Source organism: Eretmochelys imbricata, chromosome 24 (genome assembly GCF_965152235.1).
Source record: "Eretmochelys imbricata isolate rEreImb1 chromosome 24, rEreImb1.hap1, whole genome shotgun sequence".
Classification (NCBI taxonomy): Eukaryota; Metazoa; Chordata; order Testudines; family Cheloniidae; genus Eretmochelys; species Eretmochelys imbricata.
Genome location: NC_135595.1, coordinates 20,864,112 through 20,882,514, shown reverse-complemented (window position 1 = coordinate 20,882,514; position 18,403 = coordinate 20,864,112). Strand labels below are relative to the sequence as shown.

The window sequence follows — 18,403 nt, the reverse complement described above, 5'->3', positions numbered from 1 at the left end:
AGCCCCCAGGGAAGCCACTGCCCTTTGCTACCGCTCAGCCCCCAGCACAGCCCTTGGTCTGGAGCAGGGGTTCTCAAACTGGGGGTCAGGAGCTGCCAGCCTCCGCCCCAAACCCCGCTTTGCCTCCCGCATTTATCACGGTGCTAAATATACAAATTAATTGATAAGGGGGGTCGCACTCAGAGGCTTGCTGTGTGGAAGGGGTTGCCAGTACAGACGTTTTGAGAGCCGCTGGTTTAGCGAGAGAACACGGACACGTTTATTGAACAGACTGGAGTGACAGCGAGAGGCAGAGAGAAACGGCTACATGTAAAATAAACTCATAACACGCCCAGCGGGAAGTGACAAGACACTGCTGCGCTAATGAAGTTTAGCTCACCTAAATTAACGACTCAGTCGGCTGCGACACCCCCCGCCCCCCGCATTGTAAGACAAGCACCCCGGCAGTCTGTCCCCAGGTGAAGGGTACCCGGGTGGATCTCTGCACCCTCTGCCATCGGTCCACACTTCCCGCTGCTGCGGGGTCTGCTGAGATCTCCCCGGCGAGTTCACCGTGCCTCGCCCCGCACTTCGCTCAGTGGGGAGCGCACCCATTGCAACATGACATTTAGCCTGACAAGCGTCTCCTGCCTGAGAGGAACTCGGTTCTCCCCTTGGGGAGAGCACCCGGCTCCCAGGCCCCCAGAGCAGAACGGTCTGTGTAAACGCACAACTCCCCTCCCCTCCCAGCGTGGCGACAATCAGGGTGACGCAGGCTTGCGGTGGAGGCCTCGCCCAGCAGCCTGGGACAAACTGCCGTGGAGAGACCAGACCCAGGGACCCAGCTGGCACCAAGAGGTCCCCGGGTCACGGCCGGTGCCCCCCTCACGGCTTCTCCAGCTGCATGTCGAGCACGTGGAGGTTGGCCACGTCCTGGTAGGTGGCATGCAGGCCCCGCGAGATGTCCTCGTACATGGAGCACTCGTCCAGGTTCAGGCCCTAGTGTGGCAAAGCAGAGGGGGCTGGCTCGTCTGGAGACCGAGGGAGGGGCTCAGCCCCCGGCACCTGCCCCATAGGGGCCATGTGGGGAGCGCGGGGCCCAGTCACAGCAGCTGATGCTTCCCAGCCCCTCCTGCCCCACACAGACCCAGAGCACTTCACACAGCAGTGGTGGGGTGTCCAGAAGCACTGGGTGACCCCCTAGCACTTCACTGGGGCCGGCACTGACTGCAAGGGGCCAGCGCCCCCCGCTGAGCCTCCCACACTGCGCCCTGCAGCCCAGTGCCCCCTAGCTCTTCACTGGGGCCAGCACTGACTGCCAGGGGCCAGCGCCCCACACCCTGCTCCCTGCAGCCCAGCGCCCCCTAGGGCAATCTCCACGTTACCCCACTCTGCGCTTTGCAGCACTGGGGGGCCTCCCCTCCGTGCAGGGACCCTGGCTGACCCTTCTTAGCTGTGCTGGGCAGGGGCCAAAGGCTGGGACCTCCCGTTCCCATAACCTCCCTGACACAACCCCACCTGCGCCCCCCCAGCTCACCTCGTACAGATTCTCCTCTTCGTACTCGTTCTTCTTGGACTGCAGCAGCCGCTCATTCTCCCATCTCTTCTGCAACAGCCAAGGGGAGCAGGCGTGAGGCAGGGGCCGCGCGGCGTTCACCCCACCCCCACAGTGAGCCTGCCCATTTGCCTGCCTGGGGATCACACTGCCCCCCCCCATCAAAGCAGCCCGTAGGCACTAGGGGGACCCTGATGTAGGCTCCCCAGGGCGGGGGGCCAGGCCCCAGCCCACAGTCAGTGTCTGGGGGTCCCAGGACCGAGGGGCTCACCCTGAAGAGGAGGAAGATGCCGGGCCCCACGGCACAGAACAGGAGCAGGATGCCCTCGGCGGTGATCAGCTGGTTCTTGGTGGATTCCCGCATGTTCAGGAAGGGAACCGGGATGGGTTCTGCAACACCAGGGGGAGGGGGTCAGCTCCGCTCCAAAGTCCCCAGAGCCTCCCCCGCCACTGCCATGCAGCCCCCTCTGGGGTGGGACGAGTTTCACCACCACGCAGCCCCCTCTGGGGCGGGACGAGGTCCCACACACACCACGCAGGGCCCTCTGGCATAGGGCAGGCCAGCTGCACAGACTCCCCGCCTCCCCCCCAAGCTGTTTACCAGCAGAGAGGCCCAGGGGGACTGAGGGAGGCAAAGGGAACTGTCCCAGCTGGGGTTTGCCTGGGGACCCCGCAGCCACCCTGGGCCAGGTGGCTTCTGTTCTGCTGCATGCCCCCAGTGACCCCCGGCCCTCACTCACTGCGAACCCGCAGGTAGGTGCCGCACGACTGGCCCCAGGCCTCGTCAGTTTGCACCTGGCAGAAATACAGGCCGATGTCGCTCTTCCTGGCGGAGTGGAAGCTGAGGATGGAGACGCCGGTGCCTGCGGTGATGGCCACGCTGTGCTGGGGACCGGTGCCATTGGCCACCAGGATGGGCTCGCTGCAGTTCCGAGAGGCTCGGCTCCAGGTGACCCGGGCCCCAGATGGGGCTTCGAACCGGCACTCCAGGGTCGCCCGGCCCCCCTCAGGGACAGTCACAGAGGTGAGGCCAGCCTCCACCTTCACAAGGCTGTTCTCCGCCAGGAGCTGGGCGGCCGGGCTGGTTTGCACCCTGACCACGGGGCCCCTGGGCCAAGGGGTGCTGGGGGCCGGGAGGACCTCGGTCACATTCGAGGTGGTCCCATTGCACAGCGCTGTCGTGTTTGTGCAGAGCTCGTGGCAAAGATGTCCTGTGGGGGTGGGGGACACACCACAGCTCACCAGCCGGAGCCTTGGGGATGGGCCTGGTGGATTCAGGGGGATGCCAGGTGGAACAAGCCTAGGTGGACAAGCTGGGGATACTGTGTGGGACAAGCCTGGGGGACAATCTGGGGGGGATACCGGGCAGGACAGGGGTGGGGGATCGGGAGGGGGAATACTGTGCGGGACGAGCCTGCGGGGATGAGCTTTGGGGAGGAAGATCTGGGGGCAGCAGGGGGCGGGCGGATGCTGGGCCGGATGGGGCACTGGTCTGACCTAGGGGGAATACCAGGCTATCCAGGGTGGGGAGGCAGCGGGGTGGGATGGAGGCTGCCCTGGCCCCCCAGCCTCTCACTGACTCCAGGCCCCCCGGAACCTAGCAGCAGAGACTGCAGGTGAGGGGGCCTATTCTGCTCCTACAGCCCTCTCCCCCCTCCGCCACGGCTCCCGATCACCCCCAGAACCCAGAGCAAGGAGATTGTGGGCACAGAGTGAGATGGGGCTCACTTTTAGTGGTTAAAGCAGGGGGGCTGGGAGCCAGGACTCCTGGGTTCTCTCCACGGCTTTGGGAGGGGAGTGGGGGCTGGTGGTTAGAGCAGGGGAGGCTTCCCCCCCTTGCTGCCAGGCATTGCAGGACTGGGTGGGTGTAGGTCTGTGACAGATGGATCAGTGAGTTGCACCTTCCCTGGATCAGCTCCCCCCATCCCGTGCTGCTGTCTGTCCCTCTGTCTGTTATATCACAGATTTGCATCCTACCCCACCCCAGAGATTAAAAAAAAGGAACTAACCCTTAGCCCCCAAACCACCAGGAACAATCAGCCAGCCCCAGAGACAGGCCACCCTGCACAGCGGGGATGGGGCCAGGGGCTCAGAGATGCCTGCACCCCAGGCCACCCCCCCATTCGGATCACTCAGCTGCAGCCCCTGATACCAGAGCCTCCAGATGCTTTCAGTTCCTCCTTTCAGTCTCTGTTGACAGGAAGCGAAACTAGCAAAGAAAAGGCCAGATTCTACACCTGACCCTGTTCTGGGGGTTTAGGGGCTGGCCTGGCTCAGGGGATGGGGGGACGGGCACGGGGCCTTTCCCCTCTAGGGGGCGCTGGCCCTGATCCAGTCCCAGAGCAGGGGGGACTGGCTCGCTCAGGGGATGGGGGGATGGGCACGGGGCCTTTCCCCTCTAGGGGGCGCTGGCTGATCTGCCCCAGGGCAGGGCCTGGGTGCTTGTGGGGCGCTGAACGGAGAGCTCTGCCCAGCCAGTCCGTCTCCCTCGGCCCAGCGCTGCTGGCAGATTACTTAGCTTCAGCTGTGATTCTGCCCATTGCTGGGGCTCCCCATCCCCCCAGATCCCTCGTGGAACCTACCCGGCAAGAGGCAGAGGGGGATCAGGACACAGACCCACGCTGGCCCCGTCTCCATGGTGGTCGGGGTTCACGTCTCCTGGTGCCGGGGTGCGGAGCAGAAGCCCTGCGTGCTGCAGCCGGCTCTGCATGTGCAAAGCGTCCGTCCGGGTCCTGGCTTTTCTCCTCGGTGCCCATCAGCAGGAGATGCGCCCCACTGCATGCCCGCCCCCGCGGGTCCTGCCCAGCTCTGCAGCCTTCCGGCCTCACGCACTAGCTCGAACAGCTGCTGGCAGGCTTCACGCTTGGCTAGGAGACTTCCACGGTGCTGGGGGACTGGGATGGGGGATTCGGGGGGGGTACTCTCTGGTCCCCAGGGCCAGCCGAGGGGACCTGTGTTGCAGGGAGTGGGGTGGGAATTCTCAGGGCAGTAGGGATCTGTGTGCATCACACAGGCCACAGCCCGGCCCCCAAACCGTCACCGGAGCAGATCTCAGAGCTCAGGGATTTAACATGGTCAGGGACGGGGGATCCATGGTCCAGCTTGTGGTCTCCCAATGCCCTGTCCGACCAGGTCTAGCTCCCCCTCCCGGCCAGGGCGCGACTGGCCTTTCGCTGCTGAAGTGAAGAGCCCCCGACCCCGGAGCCGAGAGATAGGGACCAAGTCCCCCACAACCCTCCCTGGGCCCGGCTGAACAGTGGGAGCTCCTGGCAGCTCTGGCTCTGGGGCAGGGCTTTGAACCCTTGAATCATCCTCAGGGCTCTGCTCCAGCCCCTCCCCAGGGTCTCACTAGCTGGCAGGGAGCGCAGGGGGCCCAGCACCAGCCGCAGGGAATGTGGGGGGCCCAGCACCAGGCGCGGGCAGCGCAGGGCCCAGCACTGGGCACGGATCCAGCCACGTGGCCCCTGCTCCAAGCCCAGAGGGGAGATCCCCTCCCTGCACCTGCCGAGACCCCTGTCGGTCCGGCCAGGGACTGTGCTGCAGGTGTGTGCGTGTCCCCTGGCAGCCAGTGCTGACCCCAGTGCGGCACTAGGGGGCGCTGTGTGGCAGGGCGTGGGGTGGGGCCTCCGGGGGGTCAGGCCGGGACCCCTGGGCCAAATGCCACTTTGCTGCCTGCGTTTGGCCCCGGCCGCGTCAGTGGGATGCAGGCTTTTCCTCTTCAGCTTCTCTCTCAAACTGCTGTGTGGGGAGATTTGTAACCAGCCCCTGCCCCACCCCAGAGGCAGCTGCATGCCAGCGCCAGGCGAGGGGTCCCTGTATAACTGGGCCCTGCCCCACCCCAAAGGGGCCAGGTCCCTGCCACTGTGTGAGGGGTCCTTGTACAAACAGCCCCCGCACCACTCCAGAGGCAGCTGCATGCCAGCGCCAAGCGAGGGGTCCCGGTACAACCGGCCCCCGCCCCCGCCGGGCCGCGCTATTCTGGGCCGCAGGGTTAGTTCCCTGCGCGGTAATTTCAGACGGGGCTGGCGCGGCAGGCGCAGGACCCGGGGTTCGCCGCCAGAGGGCGCGCACGCAGCAGGTGGGGGAGGGGCGCAGACTCCAGGCCCAGCTCAGGCCCCCCCCCCCCCTTCCCGGGGGAATCGGGCCCGGCACGTGGGGGCGGGGTAGAGTGCAGGGCAGGGCGGGCGATCATTAGGTGCTCACACTGGAAAGTTTGTACCCCAAACTTCTGGGTCCGGTGTGTGTGTGTCCAGGGGAGTCGGTGGGGTAGAGGTAGGGGTACGGGGGGCTGGAAGGGGCGCAGGAAAGGCGGGGGAGCTGGGCAGGATGCGGGGGGGCTGGGGGGTGCAGAGCGCAGTGTAGGGAGTGCTGGGGTTGCCGTGGGGGGCTGGGGTGCAATCAGTGGCGGTGTAGGGGGTTGGGGCGGTGCAGGGGGGCTAAGGGATGCAGTGGGGAGCTGGGGGTGCAGTCAGGGGGCGGTGCACGGTTGTGGCAGCGTAGTGGGGTCATGCTAGACGGTACAGTCAGTGGGGGTGCAGGGGGTTGGCGTGCAGCAGGGGGTGCAAGAAGGTTTGGGGGCTGGGGTGGTGTAATGGGGGCTAGGGGTGGTGCGGGGGTGCAGTCGGGAACTGGGGGTCCAGTCAGTGGGCGGTGCGGGGAAGTTGGGGGCCTGGGGGTGCAGTCGGGGCGGTGCGGGGCAGTTGGGGGACTGGGGCGGTGCAGGGGGATCTGGGGGTGCAGTCAGGGGGTGGTGCGGGGCAGTTGGGGGGCTGGGGCGGTGCAGGGGGATCTGGGGGTGCAGTCAGGGGGCGGTACGGGGGAGTTGGGGAGCTGGAGGTGCTGTCAGGGGGTGGTGCGGGGGAGTTGGGGGCTGGGGCGGTGCAGGGAGATCTGGGGGTGCAGTCGGGGGCGGTGCGGGGCAGTTGGGGGGCTGGGCGGTGCAGGGGGATCTGGGGGTGCAGTCAGGGGGCGGTACGGGGGAGTTGGGGAGCTGGAGGTGCTGTCAGGGGGTGGTGCGGGGGAGTTGGGGGCTGGGGCGGTGCAGGGAGATCTGGGGGTGCAGTCGGGGGCGGTGCGGGGCAGTTGGGGGGGCTGGGCGGTGCAGGGGGATCTGGGGGTGCAGTCAGGGGGCGGTGCAGGGGGGTTGGGGAGGGTCTCGGTCTCTAGTGGCCCGGCCAGGAAGCGCTGCAGGGAGCGGGGGGGGGGGAGCCCGGAAAAGGCAGCGGCTTCCTGCTCCCGCCCCCCCCGGTCCCGCCGCCGGAGCCGAGCGCAACGGAGCGGCCTGACCTGCCCGGTCCCGGTCCCGGTCCCGGTGCGGAGCGAGGGGCCGGTAAGACCCGCCCCGAAGCGGGCCGGGGGGCGCGGAGCGGAAGTGGCGTTTCCGGTGGGAATCCCCCGGACTCGCGTCGCGGCCCCCCCCCCGCCCCCGGAAGGTGCCCGGGTGGGGCTGGGAGGGTTCGGGGGGGCGCTGTGGGGCAACGGGGGCTTCTCGGGGCTGGGAGGGCTCTGTGGGTCCGGGGGGGCCGGATCTGAGCTGTCCCCCGGAGGGGCAGGGACCCATGTCCGCCCCCGCAGGCCAGTCCTCACCCCCGCCCCAGAAGTGGCGCCCCCTAGAGGGGGAAGCCCCCCCGCACCCCGTCCTCCTCCCGCTGGCTGCTGTGCTCCACGGAGCGGGTGCTATGGGGATATTGGGGGGACAACCCCCGTTCCCCTCCCTGCACCCCCAGCGGCTCTGCCCCTCAGGCTCCCAGCACTGGCCCCACACCAGGCAGCTGGGGTGAGGGTGCCCCTGTAGAGACAGATGGGGGCTGGGAACCTGGGGGGGGGCAGATCTCTCCTCCCCCCCGCCCCCCCCCCCCCCGATTCCTGCCACGTCTAGAATTGGTGAAATCTTTCACTGGATTCTACCTGCCATCTCTGACCCCCCTGGGACAGGCTGGGCCCAGGCAGGGACCCACTCTGGGGGGGGCCCAGGCCCCCCCCCATCCTGCAGACACAAAGACCCCTCCCCCACCTGCCACCTGTCAGGAACAGCTGGGAGCAGCCGGAGAGATCCTGGGAGTCACCAGCAGAGACTGGAGCCCCTCCGGGAGCAAATGTGTCAACAATTCCCAGAAGGGGGGGAGCTGCAAGGGGCTGTGGGTCAGGAGTGAGGGGCACCGGCAGAGCTGGGGGGGGGGCTGGAGCCCAGGGTGGGCTAGCAGGGGCTGCGGGTCAGGAGTGAGGGGCACCGGCAGAGCTGGGGCGGGGCAGGAGCCCAGGGTGGGCTAGCAGGGGCTGCGGGTCAGGAGTGAGGGGCACCGGCAGAGCTGGGGGGGGGGCTGGAGCCCAGGGTGGGCTAGCAGGGGCTGCGGGTCAGGAGTGAGGGGCACCGGCAGAGCTGGGGTGGGGGGGCTGGAGCCCAGGGTGGGCTAGCAGGGGCTGTGGGTCAGGAGTGAGGGGCACCGGCAGAGCTGGGGCGGGGCAGGAGCCCAGGGTGGGCTAGCAGGGGCTGTGGGTCAGGAGTGAGGGGCACCGGCAGAGCTGGGGCGGGGCAGGAGCCCAGGGTGGGCTAGCAGGGGCTGTGGGTCAGGAGTGAGGGGCACCGGCAGAGCTGGGGCGGGGCAGGAGCCCAGGGTGGGCTAGCAGGGGCTGCGGGTCAGGAGTGAGGGGCACCGGCAGAGCTGGGGGGGGGCTGGAGCCCAGGGTGGGCTAGCAGGGGCTGCGGGTCAGGAGTGAGGGGCACCGGCAGAGCTGGGGGGGGGGGCTGGAGCCCAGGGTGGGCTAGCAGGGGCTGCGGGTCAGGAGTGAGGGGCACCGGCAGAGCTGGGGGGGGGGGGCTGGAGCCCAGGGTGGGCTAGCAGGGGCTGCGGGTCAGGAGTGAGGGGCACCGGCAGAGCTGGGGGGGGGGGCTGGAGCCCAGGGTGGGCTGGCAGGGGCTGCGGGTCAGGAGTGAGGGGCACCGGCAGAGCTGGGGGGCGCAGGAGCCCAGGGTGGGCTAGCAGGGGCTGTGGGTCAGGAGTGAGGGGCACCGGCAGAGCTGGGGGGGGGGGCAGGAGCCCAGGGTGGGCTAGCAGGGGCTGTGGGTCAGGAGTGAGGGGCACCGGCAGAGCTGGGGGGGGGGGCTGGAGCCCAGGGTGGGCTAGCAGGGGCTGCGGGTCAGGAGTGAGGGGCACCGGCAGAGCTGGGGGGGGGGGCTGGAGCCCAGGGTGGGCTAGCAGGGGCTGTGGGTCAGGAGTGAGGGGCACCGGCAGAGCTGGGGGGGGGGGGGCTGGAGCCCAGGGTGGGCTAGCAGGGGCTGTGGGTCAGGAGTGAGGGGCACCGGCAGAGCTGGGGCGGGGCTGGAGCCCAGGGTGGGCTAGCAGGGGCTGTGGGTCAGGAGTGAGGGGCACCGGCAGAGCTGGGGGGGGGGGCAGGAGCCCAGGGTGGGCTAGCAGGGGCTGTGGGTCAGGAGTGAGGGGCACCGGCAGAGCTGGGGCGGGGCAGGAGCCCAGGGTGGGCTAGCAGGGGCTGCGGGTCAGGAGTGAGGGGCACCGGCAGAGCTGGGGGGGGGGGGCTGGAGCCCAGGGTGGGCTAGCAGGGGCTGTGGGTCAGGAGTGAGGGGCACCGGCAGAGCTGGGGGGGGGGGGCAGGAGCCCAGGGTGGGCTAGCAGGGGCTGCGGGTCAGGAGTGAGGGGCACCGGCAGAGCTGGGGGGGGGGCTGGAGCCCAGGGTGGGCTAGCAGGGGCTGCGGGTCAGGAGTGAGGGGCACCGGCAGAGCTGGGGGGGGGGGGGGGCTGGAGCCCAGGGTGGGCTAGCAGGGGCTGCGGGTCAGGAGTGAGGGGCACCGGCAGAGCTGGGGGGGGGGGGGGCTGGAGCCCAGGGTGGGCTAGCAGGGGCTGTGGGTCAGGAGTGAGGGGCACCGGCAGAGCTGGGGGGCGGGGCAGGAGCCCAGGGTGGGCTAGCAGGGGCTGTGGGTCAGGAGTGAGGGGCACCGGCAGAGCTGGGGCGGGGCAGGAGCCCAGGGTGGGCTAGCAGGGGCTGTGGGTCAGGAGTGAGGGGCACCGGCAGAGCTGGGGCGGGGCTGGAGCCCAGGGTGGGCTAGCAGGGGCTGTGGGTCAGGAGTGAGGGGCACCGGCAGAGCTGGGGGAGGGGGCAGGAGCCCAGGGTGGGCTAGCAGGGGCTGTGGGTCAGGAGTGAGGGGCACCGGCAGAGCTGGGGCGGGGCAGGAGCCCAGGGTGGGCTAGCAGGGGCTGCGGGTCAGGAGTGAGGGGCACCGGCAGAGCTGGGGGGGGGGGGCTGGAGCCCAGGGTGGGCTAGCAGGGGCTGTGGGTCAGGAGTGAGGGGCACCGGCAGAGCTGGGGGGGGGGGGCAGGAGCCCAGGGTGGGCTAGCAGGGGCTGCGGGTCAGGAGTGAGGGGCACCGGCAGAGCTGGGGGGGGGGGCTGGAGCCCAGGGTGGGCTAGCAGGGGCTGCGGGTCAGGAGTGAGGGGCACCGGCAGAGCTGGGGGGGGGGGGGGGCTGGAGCCCAGGGTGGGCTAGCAGGGGCTGCGGGTCAGGAGTGAGGGGCACCGGCAGAGCTGGGGGGGGGGGCTGGAGCCCAGGGTGGGCTAGCAGGGGCTGCGGGTCAGGAGTGAGGGGCACCGGCAGGCTCTCTGTGTCCCTGGGAAGTCAGTGCTCCCTGGCTGGTGACCGGCACCAGGGGATTGTGGGTCGGTCGGGCCCTGGGGGGGGATGTGGCCACGGCTCATCACTTCCTGCAGGAAGCCGAGTCTCTGAGTTTCTCGCTGTAAATAATCTGGGGCCCTTGCTTTGTTTGACAGCCCAGCGGAGCCGCCTTTCCGGCTGAGGAAGGGGGTGCACCGAGGAACCCAGGTGTCCGGGCCCTGCAGCCTCAGGGAGGAGGGGGATTTGCTGCTTGTGGTCTCGTCTTGGCATCACCTGGAAGCAGGTACCAGATGGGGAGGATGTGGGGGGTGGGGCTGCCAAACAGGCGCCCCGGCTGGGGGGATGAATTGGCCCTGCGCCCCCATCCTGCTCCCCCAAGGCCGGCTCAGGCTGTTCCCTGCTCCCCCCCTCCGTGCACCCTAATCCTTACCTCCCCATTCCCTACCTGCTGCCCCCTCCCTTTCTTCGCACCCTGACCTCCACCGCCATCCGCACTGCTCCCCACCACCTGCTGCCCCCTCAGCCCCACCCAACACTTTCTGGCAGCTTTAGGAATGTGAGGGGACCAATTTCCACCCCCCAAGGGAGAAGAGGGGGTGAAATTACCCCTCACCCAGTTGCTTTTGTGCTCGGCCAGGCCTGCGGAACTGACAGCCACAGGATCCGGCTGGGGCTGGGGGGCGCTATGCCAGAGCCAGCCACCGGGGGGCAGTGACTCCAGGGCGAGTGCTCTGCAGGCTCAGACAGATGTGCCCCCGCCCCCCTGCCCGGCTCTGGGCTCCCGCCCTGTCCCAGGGGTGGGGTGTGAGTCAAGCTGGCAGCCGGGAGCCCCCTGGCCCGGTCAGGGATCTGAGGCTCTTTGTGCCACACAAACCCTGTATTCATCCCGTGCTCACCTCCAGCTCGCGCTGGAATGTCTGGGCCGGGCGAGGAGGGTGGGGTATGCAGGAGACAGCCCCCCACACGCAGCCCCCCCAGTACCACCAAACACCCCCCACACACGTGCAGACTCCACATCCCCTGCGGGGGAGGGCGGTTTGTACCAGTGGGGGGTGGCCTTTCCCATGGGGGGGGCTGAGCTAGGCTCAACTGGAGTGGGGGGCAGGGAGGGGTTGGGGCAGGGGGTTGCTGTCTGCACCCCCGTGACCTACCTTGGTGTCCTTGGCAGGTGGGTCCCCCCAGAGCTGGCAGCTGGGACCTCCCTAAGGGCAGGATGGAGCCGGACAAGCCATACAACGGGGTGAGTGGCTGGGGGGAGCGGAGGGCCCCCCGGTACCCCATCGCTGAACGGTCTGCTTGGCCCCAGCCCCCTCCCCCCGCCCATGCAGGTGGGGGGTTGGAATTGGGGGTGAAGCTCCCCCAGGCCCTTCCCTCCTGGGCCCCTCAATCCCTCCCCCTTTCTGTTCCCCCTGGTACCCTCTCTGGGCCCCTGCCCCTCCCCTACGGGGCCCAACCCACTCTCTCTCTCTGCCCCCAGGGCCCAGCACCAGGTGCCCATAGTGGGTCCAGCGTGGCCATCATCGGGGCGGAGGACGAGGATTTTGAGAACGACATCGAGCCGGTGAGGGGGGGCCTGGGAGATGGGGTCCCGGGGTGGGGCCGCGGGGGGAGGGGTCTGAGTGGGGGAGGGGACGGGGCGTCTCGGGGCTCGGGGGCCTGATTCCCAGGCTGTCCCCCCAGACGCTGGAGGACCAGAGCAGCCCGTTCCAGAGCATGTGTCTGGTGAAGCAGCATCCGGCCTATCTCATGGCCTTTCTCCACCACGTGGTCCTGCAGTTCGACTCCTGCCCCGTGGTGAGTGCGGGGGGCTGGGCATCAGCACCCTACACCCCGGCGGGAGGTGACAGGTCACTGACCTCGTGGTGACCCCCCAGGACCCTAGGCTGGTTCAGTGACCTGTTCACTCTGTCGCCGAGGCAACTGGGGGGGGCTCCTGAGGGTGGGGAATTGAGGAGGGGGAGGGGCGGCAGGGGGAGTGCAGGCCGGGGAGGGATCCCAATAGTGGGGGAGGGGCGGCCTGGTGAGAGCAATGGGGGGGTGCCTGGCAGCAGGGGGAGGGGGTGGCCTGGGGAGAGCAATGGGGGGGGTACCTGGCAGCGGGGGAGGAGGTGGCCTGGGGAGAGCAATGGGGGGGTACCTGGCAGCGGGGGAGGGGGTGGCCTGGGGAGAGCAATGGGGGGGTACCTGGCAGCGGGGGAGGAGGTGGCCTGGGGAGAGCAATGGGGGGGGGTACCTGGCAGCGGGGGAGGAGGTGGCCTGGGGAGAGCAATGGGGGGTACCTGGCAGCGGGGGAGGGGGTGGCCTGGGGAGAGCAATGGGGGGGTGCCTGGCAGCAGGGGAGGGGGTGGCCTGGGGAGAGCAATGGGGGGGTGCCTGGCAGCAGGGGAGGGGGTGGCCTGGGGAGAGCAATGGGGGGGTGCCTGGCAGCAGGGGAGGGGGGTGGCCTGGGGAGAGCAATGGGGGGGTACCTGGCAGCGGGGGAGGGGGTGGCCTGGGGAGAGCAATGGGGGGGTGCCTGGCAGCAGGGGAGGGGGTGGCCTGGGGAGAGCAATGGGGGGGGTACCTGGCAGCGGGGGAGGAGGTGGCCTGGGGAGAGCAATGGGGGGGTACCTGGCAGCGGGGGAGGGGGTGGCCTGGGGAGAGCAATGGGGGGGTACCTGGCAGCGGGGGAGGAGGTGGCCTGGGGAGAGCAATGGGGGGGGGTACCTGGCAGCGGGGGAGGAGGTGGCCTGGGGAGAGCAATGGGGGGTACCTGGCAGCGGGGGAGGGGGTGGCCTGGGGAGAGCAATGGGGGGGTGCCTGGCAGCAGGGGAGGGGGTGGCCTGGGGAGAGCAATGGGGGGGTGCCTGGCAGCAGGGGAGGGGGTGGCCTGGGGAGAGCAATGGGGGGGTGCCTGGCAGCAGGGGAGGGGGTGGCCTGGGGAGAGCAATGGGGGGTACCTGGCAGCAGGGGAGGGGGTGGCCTGGGGAGAGCAATGGGGGGTACCTGGCAGCGGGGGAGGAGGTGGCCTGGGGAGAGCAATGGGGGGTACCTGGCAGCGGGGGAGGAGGTGGCCTGGGGAGAGCAATGGGGGGGTACCTGGCAGCAGGGGAGGAGGTGGCCTGGGGAGAGCAATAGGGGGTACCTGGCAGCAGGGGAGGGGGTGGCCTGGGGAGAGCAATGGGGGGGTACCTGGCAGCAGGGGAGGGGGTGGCCTGGGGAAAGCAATGGGGAGGTACCTGGCAGCGGGGGAGGAGGTGGCCTGGGGAGAGCAATGGGGGGGGGGGTACCTGGCAGCGGGGGAGGCAGGCTGAGACTTGCCTGTCCCCCCCCGGCTCCCAGGTGCCCCCCTGTTCTGATCCCCCCCATCCCTCCAGCTCTGCTACCTCCACGTGGATCTGATCCGCAGCATGAGCCCCAAGGAGAGCAAGAAATTCTTCCTGGATTTCTGCCACACGTTCCTGGACAAGGCGGGGGTGAGAGCCCCCTGTGAACCCCACTGGAGAGACCCCCAGAATGGCCCCCCCGTCCCTGCAGAATGAGCCCAATACCCCTTCCAGCTGTTTCTTCTCCCACAAGTGACCCCCTGAGCCATTGCCCCCCCACCCAGTGACTCCACTGGGGCCCCCGCTGGGGCCATCAGAAGTATGAAACCGCCCTCCCCCCCGGATCCCATTCACTGCTCCCTCCACCTGCAGTTTTCAGGCCCCGGGTCCCCTTGGTGCCCCCCCCGGGGACTCGACCCCTTGTTCTAAACCCCCTTCTCTCTCTCTCTCTCTCCAGCTCCTGCGTGTCCCCGTCCCGCAGCCGGTGCAGTTTGAACTGGGTGAGCGTCGCACTCGGAGCTTGGGGTGACTGGAGATAACCCACCTCCCAGCCCCCCCCATTCCCTGCTTCCCGTCCCTCAGGGTCCCCTCCCGGCCTCACCAACCGCCCCATAGATGCAGCTGCGTCTGGAGTGGGACCCGGCAGCTGTTTGTACCATGAACTGCACGGCAGCTTAGAACAGGGAGCAAGGAGAATCCTGGGGGCCGGGGCAGGCAGGGGGCTGCGGGGTGGGAGTGAGGGGCACCGGCAGGGCTGGGGGGGGCAGGGGGCTGCGGGGCGGGAGTGAGGGGCACCGGCAGGGCTGGTGGGGGGGCAGGGGGCTGTGGGGCGGGTGGGGGGCTGCGGGGGCGGGAAGTGAGGGGCACCGGCAGAACTGGTGGGGGGGCGGGGGGCTGCGGGGCGGGAGTGAGGGGCACCGGCAGGGCTGGGGGGGCGGGCGGGGGGCTGGGGGGCGGGAGTGAGGGGCACCGGCAGGGCTGGGGGGGCGGGCGGGGGGCTGGGGGGCGGGAGTGAGGGGCACCGGCAGGGCTGGGGGGCGGGCGGAGGGCTGCGGGGTGGGAGTGAGGGGCACCGGCAGGGCTGGGGGGGGCGGGGGGGCTGCGGGGTGGGAGTGAGGGGCACCGGCAGGGCTGGGGGGCAGGCGGGGGGCTACGGTGGTGGGAGTGAGGGGCACCGGCAGGGCTGGGGGGGGCGGGGGGCTGGGGGGGCGGGAAGTGACGGGCACCGGCAGGGCTGGGGGGGGCGGGCGGGGGGCTGCGGGGTGGGAGTGAGGGAACCCGGCAGGGCTGGGGGGGCGGGCGGAGGGCTGCGGGGCGGGAGTGAGGGGCACCGGCAGGGCTGGGGGGGTGGGCGGGGGGCTGGGGGGCGGGAGTGAGGGGCACCGGCAGGGCTGGGGGGGCGGGTGGAGGGCTGTGGGCGGGAGTGAGGGGCACCGGCAGGGCTGGGGGGCGGGCGGGGGGGCTGCGGGGTGGGAGTGAGGGAACCCGGCAGGGCTGGGGGGGCGGGCGGAGGGCTGGGGGGCGGGAGTGAGGGGCACCGGCAGGGCTGGGGGGCGGGAAGTGAGGGGCACCGGCAGGGCTGGGGGGGCGGGCGGGGGGCTGGGGGGGTGGGAGTGAGGGGCACCGACAGGGCTGGGGGGCGGGAGTGAGGGCTCACCGGCAGGGCTGGGGGGGCGGGCGGAGGGCTGGGGGGCGGGAGTGAGGGGCACCGGCAGGGCTGGGGGGGCGGGCGTGAGGGGGCACCGGCAGGGCTGGGGGGCGGGAGTGAGGGGCACCGGCAGGGCTGGGGGGGGCGGGCGGGGGGCTGGGGGGCGGGAGTGAGGGGCACCGGCAGGGCTGGGGGGCGGGCGGAGGGCTGCGGGGTGGGAGTGAGGGGCACCGGCAGGGCTGGGGGGCGGGCGGAGGGCTGTGGGGCGGGAGTGAGGGGCACCGGCAGGGCTGGGGGGGTGGGTGGGGGGCTGCGGGGTGGGAGTGAGGGGCACCGGCAGGCTGGGGGGCGGGCGGAGGGCTGTGGGGCGGGAGTGAGGGGCACCGGCAGGGCTGGGGGGCGGGTGGGGGGGGCTGCGGGGTGGGAGTGAGGGGCACCGGCAGGGCTGGGGGGGCGGGCGGGGGGGCTGGGGGGCGGGAGTGAGGGGCACCGGCAGGGCTGGGGGGCGGGCGGGGGGGCTGGGGGGTGGGAGTGAGGGGCACCGGCAGGGCTGGGGGGGCGGGCGGGGGGCTGGGGGGTGGGAGTGAGGGGCACCGGCAGGGCTGGGGGGGCGGGGCGGGGGGCTGGGGGGCGGGAGTGAGGGGCACGGCAGGGCTGGGGGGGCGGGGGTGGAGGTGCTGTGGGGGCGGGAGTGAGGGGCACCGGCAGGGCTGGGGGGCGGGCGGGGGGCTGCGGGGTGGGAGTGAGGGAACCCGGCAGGGCTGGGGGGGCGGGCGGAGGGCTGGGGGGGCGGGAGTGAGGGGCACCGGCAGGGCTGGGGGGGCGGGTGGGGGGCTGGGGGGTGGGAGTGAGGGGCACCGACAGGGCTGGGGTGCGGGAGTGAGGGGCACCGGCAGGGCTGGGGGGCGGGCGGAGGGCTGGGGGGCGGGAGTGAGGGGCACGGGCTGTGGGGCGGGGAGTGAGGGGCACCGGCAGGGCTGGGGGGGCGGGTGGGGGTCTGGGGGGCGGGAGTGAGGGGCACCGGCAGGGCTGGGGGGCGGGGCGGGGGGCTGCGGGGCGGGAGTGAGGGGCACCGGCAGGGCTGGGGGGCGGGCGGAGGGCTGGGGGGGGCGGGAGTGAGGGGCACCGGCAGGGCTGGGGGGCGGGCGGAGGGCTGCGGGGCGGGAGTGAGGGGCACCGGCAGGGCTGGGGGCGGGCGGGGGGCTGGGGGGGTGGGAGTGAGGGGCACCGGCAGGGCTGGGGGGGCGGGCGGGGGGCTGGGGGGGCGGGAGTGAGGGGCACCGGCAGGGCTGGGGGGGGGCGGGGGGAGCCGACCTGGGCCAGACCCTGCCAAGCTGGCACAGGGAGACACCTGGTGGCCGTCCCCGCAGCACTGCAGCCGGCTGGGCTGGGCGGTCTCTGAATGGCTGAACACCCCCCATTTGTCCCCCTGGTCCCCCCCCAACCGCCCCATCACTGGCCCTGGACCCCGTCCCCACCTGGTCTCCTAGGAAAGCCCCAGATTTTACTGGCTGAAGCTGCTGCTCAGATCCAGGATTCACATTCACTTCCTGTCCCAAACGGCCACACAGCTGGATACCCAGCCCCCGCCCCAAAGGGGCCATGTCCCAGCACCGGGCGTGGGGTCCCCGTATACCCAGCCCCCACCCCTGCTTTGTGGGTGGAGATCGTGGAATCATGTAGGGCCCCGCGGAGGGCGGCTGGAGCAGGTCCCGTGTGGGGCCGTAGCCAGGGGAGTTGGGGAAAGGCCGGGTCCTGGGTGGGGGTTGGGAGTCTCCTTCTCCAAATACAGAACCGGGATCCTTCACGGGGCGCCGGAAAAGAGTCTCAATCCCTGGCGGGGGGCACTGCTGTGCGGAAGCTCGCAGCGCCGGAGTCCCTGGCTGGGGGAAGCTCGCAGCGCCCTGTTCTCTGCCCACAGACCGGATCCGCCCGGAGCTGCTCCCGGACGACACCCTGCAAGAGTTCCTGAACGAGATCCAGAACTTCCAGGAGCCCGACATCTCGCGGCAGCTAGAGGATTTCAGGTGGGTTGCCAGGGGCTCCCATTCGGGGGGGTGAAGAGGCAGCAGTCGGGGTAATAGGGGTGGGGTAGTGTGGTGGAGGGGCTGGGGAGATGGGCGGGGGCTGGATTGGGGGGGCCGGGCGGTGCGGCGGGGGCTGGATTTGGGAGGGGCCGGGCGGTGCGGCGGGGGCTGGATTTGGGAGGAGCCGGGCGGTGCGGCGGGGGCTGGATTTGGGGGGGCCGGGCGGTGCGGCGGGGGCTGGATTGGGGGGGGCCGGGCGGTGCGGCTGGGGGCTGGATTTGGGGGGGGCCGGGCGGTTGCGGGTGGGGGCTGGATTTGGGGGGGCCGGGCGGTGCGGCGGGGGCTGGATTGGGGGGGCCGGGCGGTGCGGGCGGGGGCTGGATTTGGCGGGGCCGGGCGGTGCGGCGGGGGCTGGATTTGGGGGGGCGCGGCGGTGCGGCGGGGGCTGGATTTGGGGGGCCGGGCGGTGCGGCGGGGGCTGGATTTGGGGGGCTGGATTTGGGGGGCCGGGCGGTGCGGCGGGGGCTGGATTTGGGGGGGCCGGGCGGTGCGGCGGGGGCTGGATTTGGAGAGGGGCCGGGCGGTTGCGGCGGGGGCTGGATTGGGGGGGGGCCGGGCGGTGCGGCGGGGGCTGGATTTGGGAGGGGCCGGGCGGTGCGGCGGGGGGCTGGATTTGGGAGGGGCCGGGCGGTGCGGCGGGGGCTGGATTTGGCGGGGGCCGGGCGGTGCGGCGGGGGCTGGATTTGGGGGGGCCGAGGCGGTGCGGGCGGGGGGCTGGATTTGGGGGGGCCGGGCGGTGCGGCGGGGGCTGGATTTGGGGGGGGCCGGGCGGTGCGGCGGGGGCTGGATTGGGGGGGCCGGGCGGTGCGGCGGGGGCTGGATTTGGGAGGGGCCGGGCGGTGCGGCGGGGGCTGGATTTGGGAGGGCCGGGCGGGCGGGCGGGGCTGGATTTGGGGGGCCGGGCGGTGCGGGCGGGGGCTGGATTTGGGGGGCCGGGCGGTGCGGCGGGGGCTGGATTTGGGGGGGGGGCCGGGCGGTGCGGCTGGGGGGCTGGATTTGGGGGGGCCGGGCGGTGCGGCTTGGGGGCTGGATTTGGGGGGGCCGGGCGGTGCGGCTGGGGGCTGGATTTGGGGGGGCCGGGCGGTGCGGCGGGGGCTGGATTGGGGGGGCCGGGCGGTGCGGCGGGGGCTGGGATTTGGCGGGGCCGGGCGGTGCGGCGGGGGCTGGATTTGGGGGGCCGGGCGGTGCGGCGGGGGCTGGATTTA

At 71.5% G+C, this 18,403-nt stretch overlaps 2 protein-coding genes across 2 annotated transcripts in view; one reads left to right on the top strand and one right to left on the bottom strand.

Annotated features, from left to right (window-relative positions):
* Positions 1–235: 235 nt before the first annotated feature.
* Positions 236–4,832, bottom strand: CD79A (CD79a molecule). Its single transcript, XM_077841346.1, has 5 exons — positions 4,117–4,832; positions 2,275–2,745; positions 1,806–1,924; positions 1,517–1,585; positions 236–978 (listed from the first exon to the last, which is right to left on the bottom strand). Exons 1-5 carry the CDS (start codon positions 4,169–4,171, stop codon positions 865–867), a joined length of 828 nt encoding a protein of 275 aa, XP_077697472.1. The 5' UTR covers positions 4,172–4,832; the 3' UTR covers positions 236–864.
* Positions 4,833–6,764: 1,932 nt separating this feature from the next.
* The window catches only part of LOC144279424 (rho guanine nucleotide exchange factor 1-like), a 93,926-nt gene continuing 82,287 nt past the window's right edge, over positions 6,765–18,403 (top strand). The window contains exons 1-8 of the mRNA XM_077840921.1: positions 6,765–6,863; positions 10,314–10,441; positions 11,327–11,398; positions 11,636–11,719; positions 11,839–11,952; positions 13,515–13,613; positions 13,921–13,963; positions 17,033–17,138. Coding sequence (XP_077697047.1) covers positions 11,372–11,398; positions 11,636–11,719; positions 11,839–11,952; positions 13,515–13,613; positions 13,921–13,963; positions 17,033–17,138 — 473 coding nt within the window. The 5' untranslated portion in view covers positions 6,765–6,863; positions 10,314–10,441; positions 11,327–11,371. The remainder of the gene's footprint in view (positions 6,864–10,313; positions 10,442–11,326; positions 11,399–11,635; positions 11,720–11,838; positions 11,953–13,514; positions 13,614–13,920; positions 13,964–17,032; positions 17,139–18,403) is intronic.

Bases quoted from the DNA above. Each gene is read 5' to 3' on its own strand.
- CD79A (XM_077841346.1), bottom strand. From the start codon at position 4,171: ATGGAGACGGGGCCAGCGTGGGTCTGTGTCCTGATCCCCCTCTGCCTC. The intron at 2,746-4,116 runs GTAGGTTCCACG...CCACCCCCACAG, and splicing joins CCCCCTCTGCCTCTTGCCGG to GACATCTTTGCCACGAGCTC. The intron at 979-1,516 runs GTGAGCTGGGGG...TTGCCACACTAG, and splicing joins AAGAGGAGAATCTGTACGAG to GGCCTGAACCTGGACGAGTG.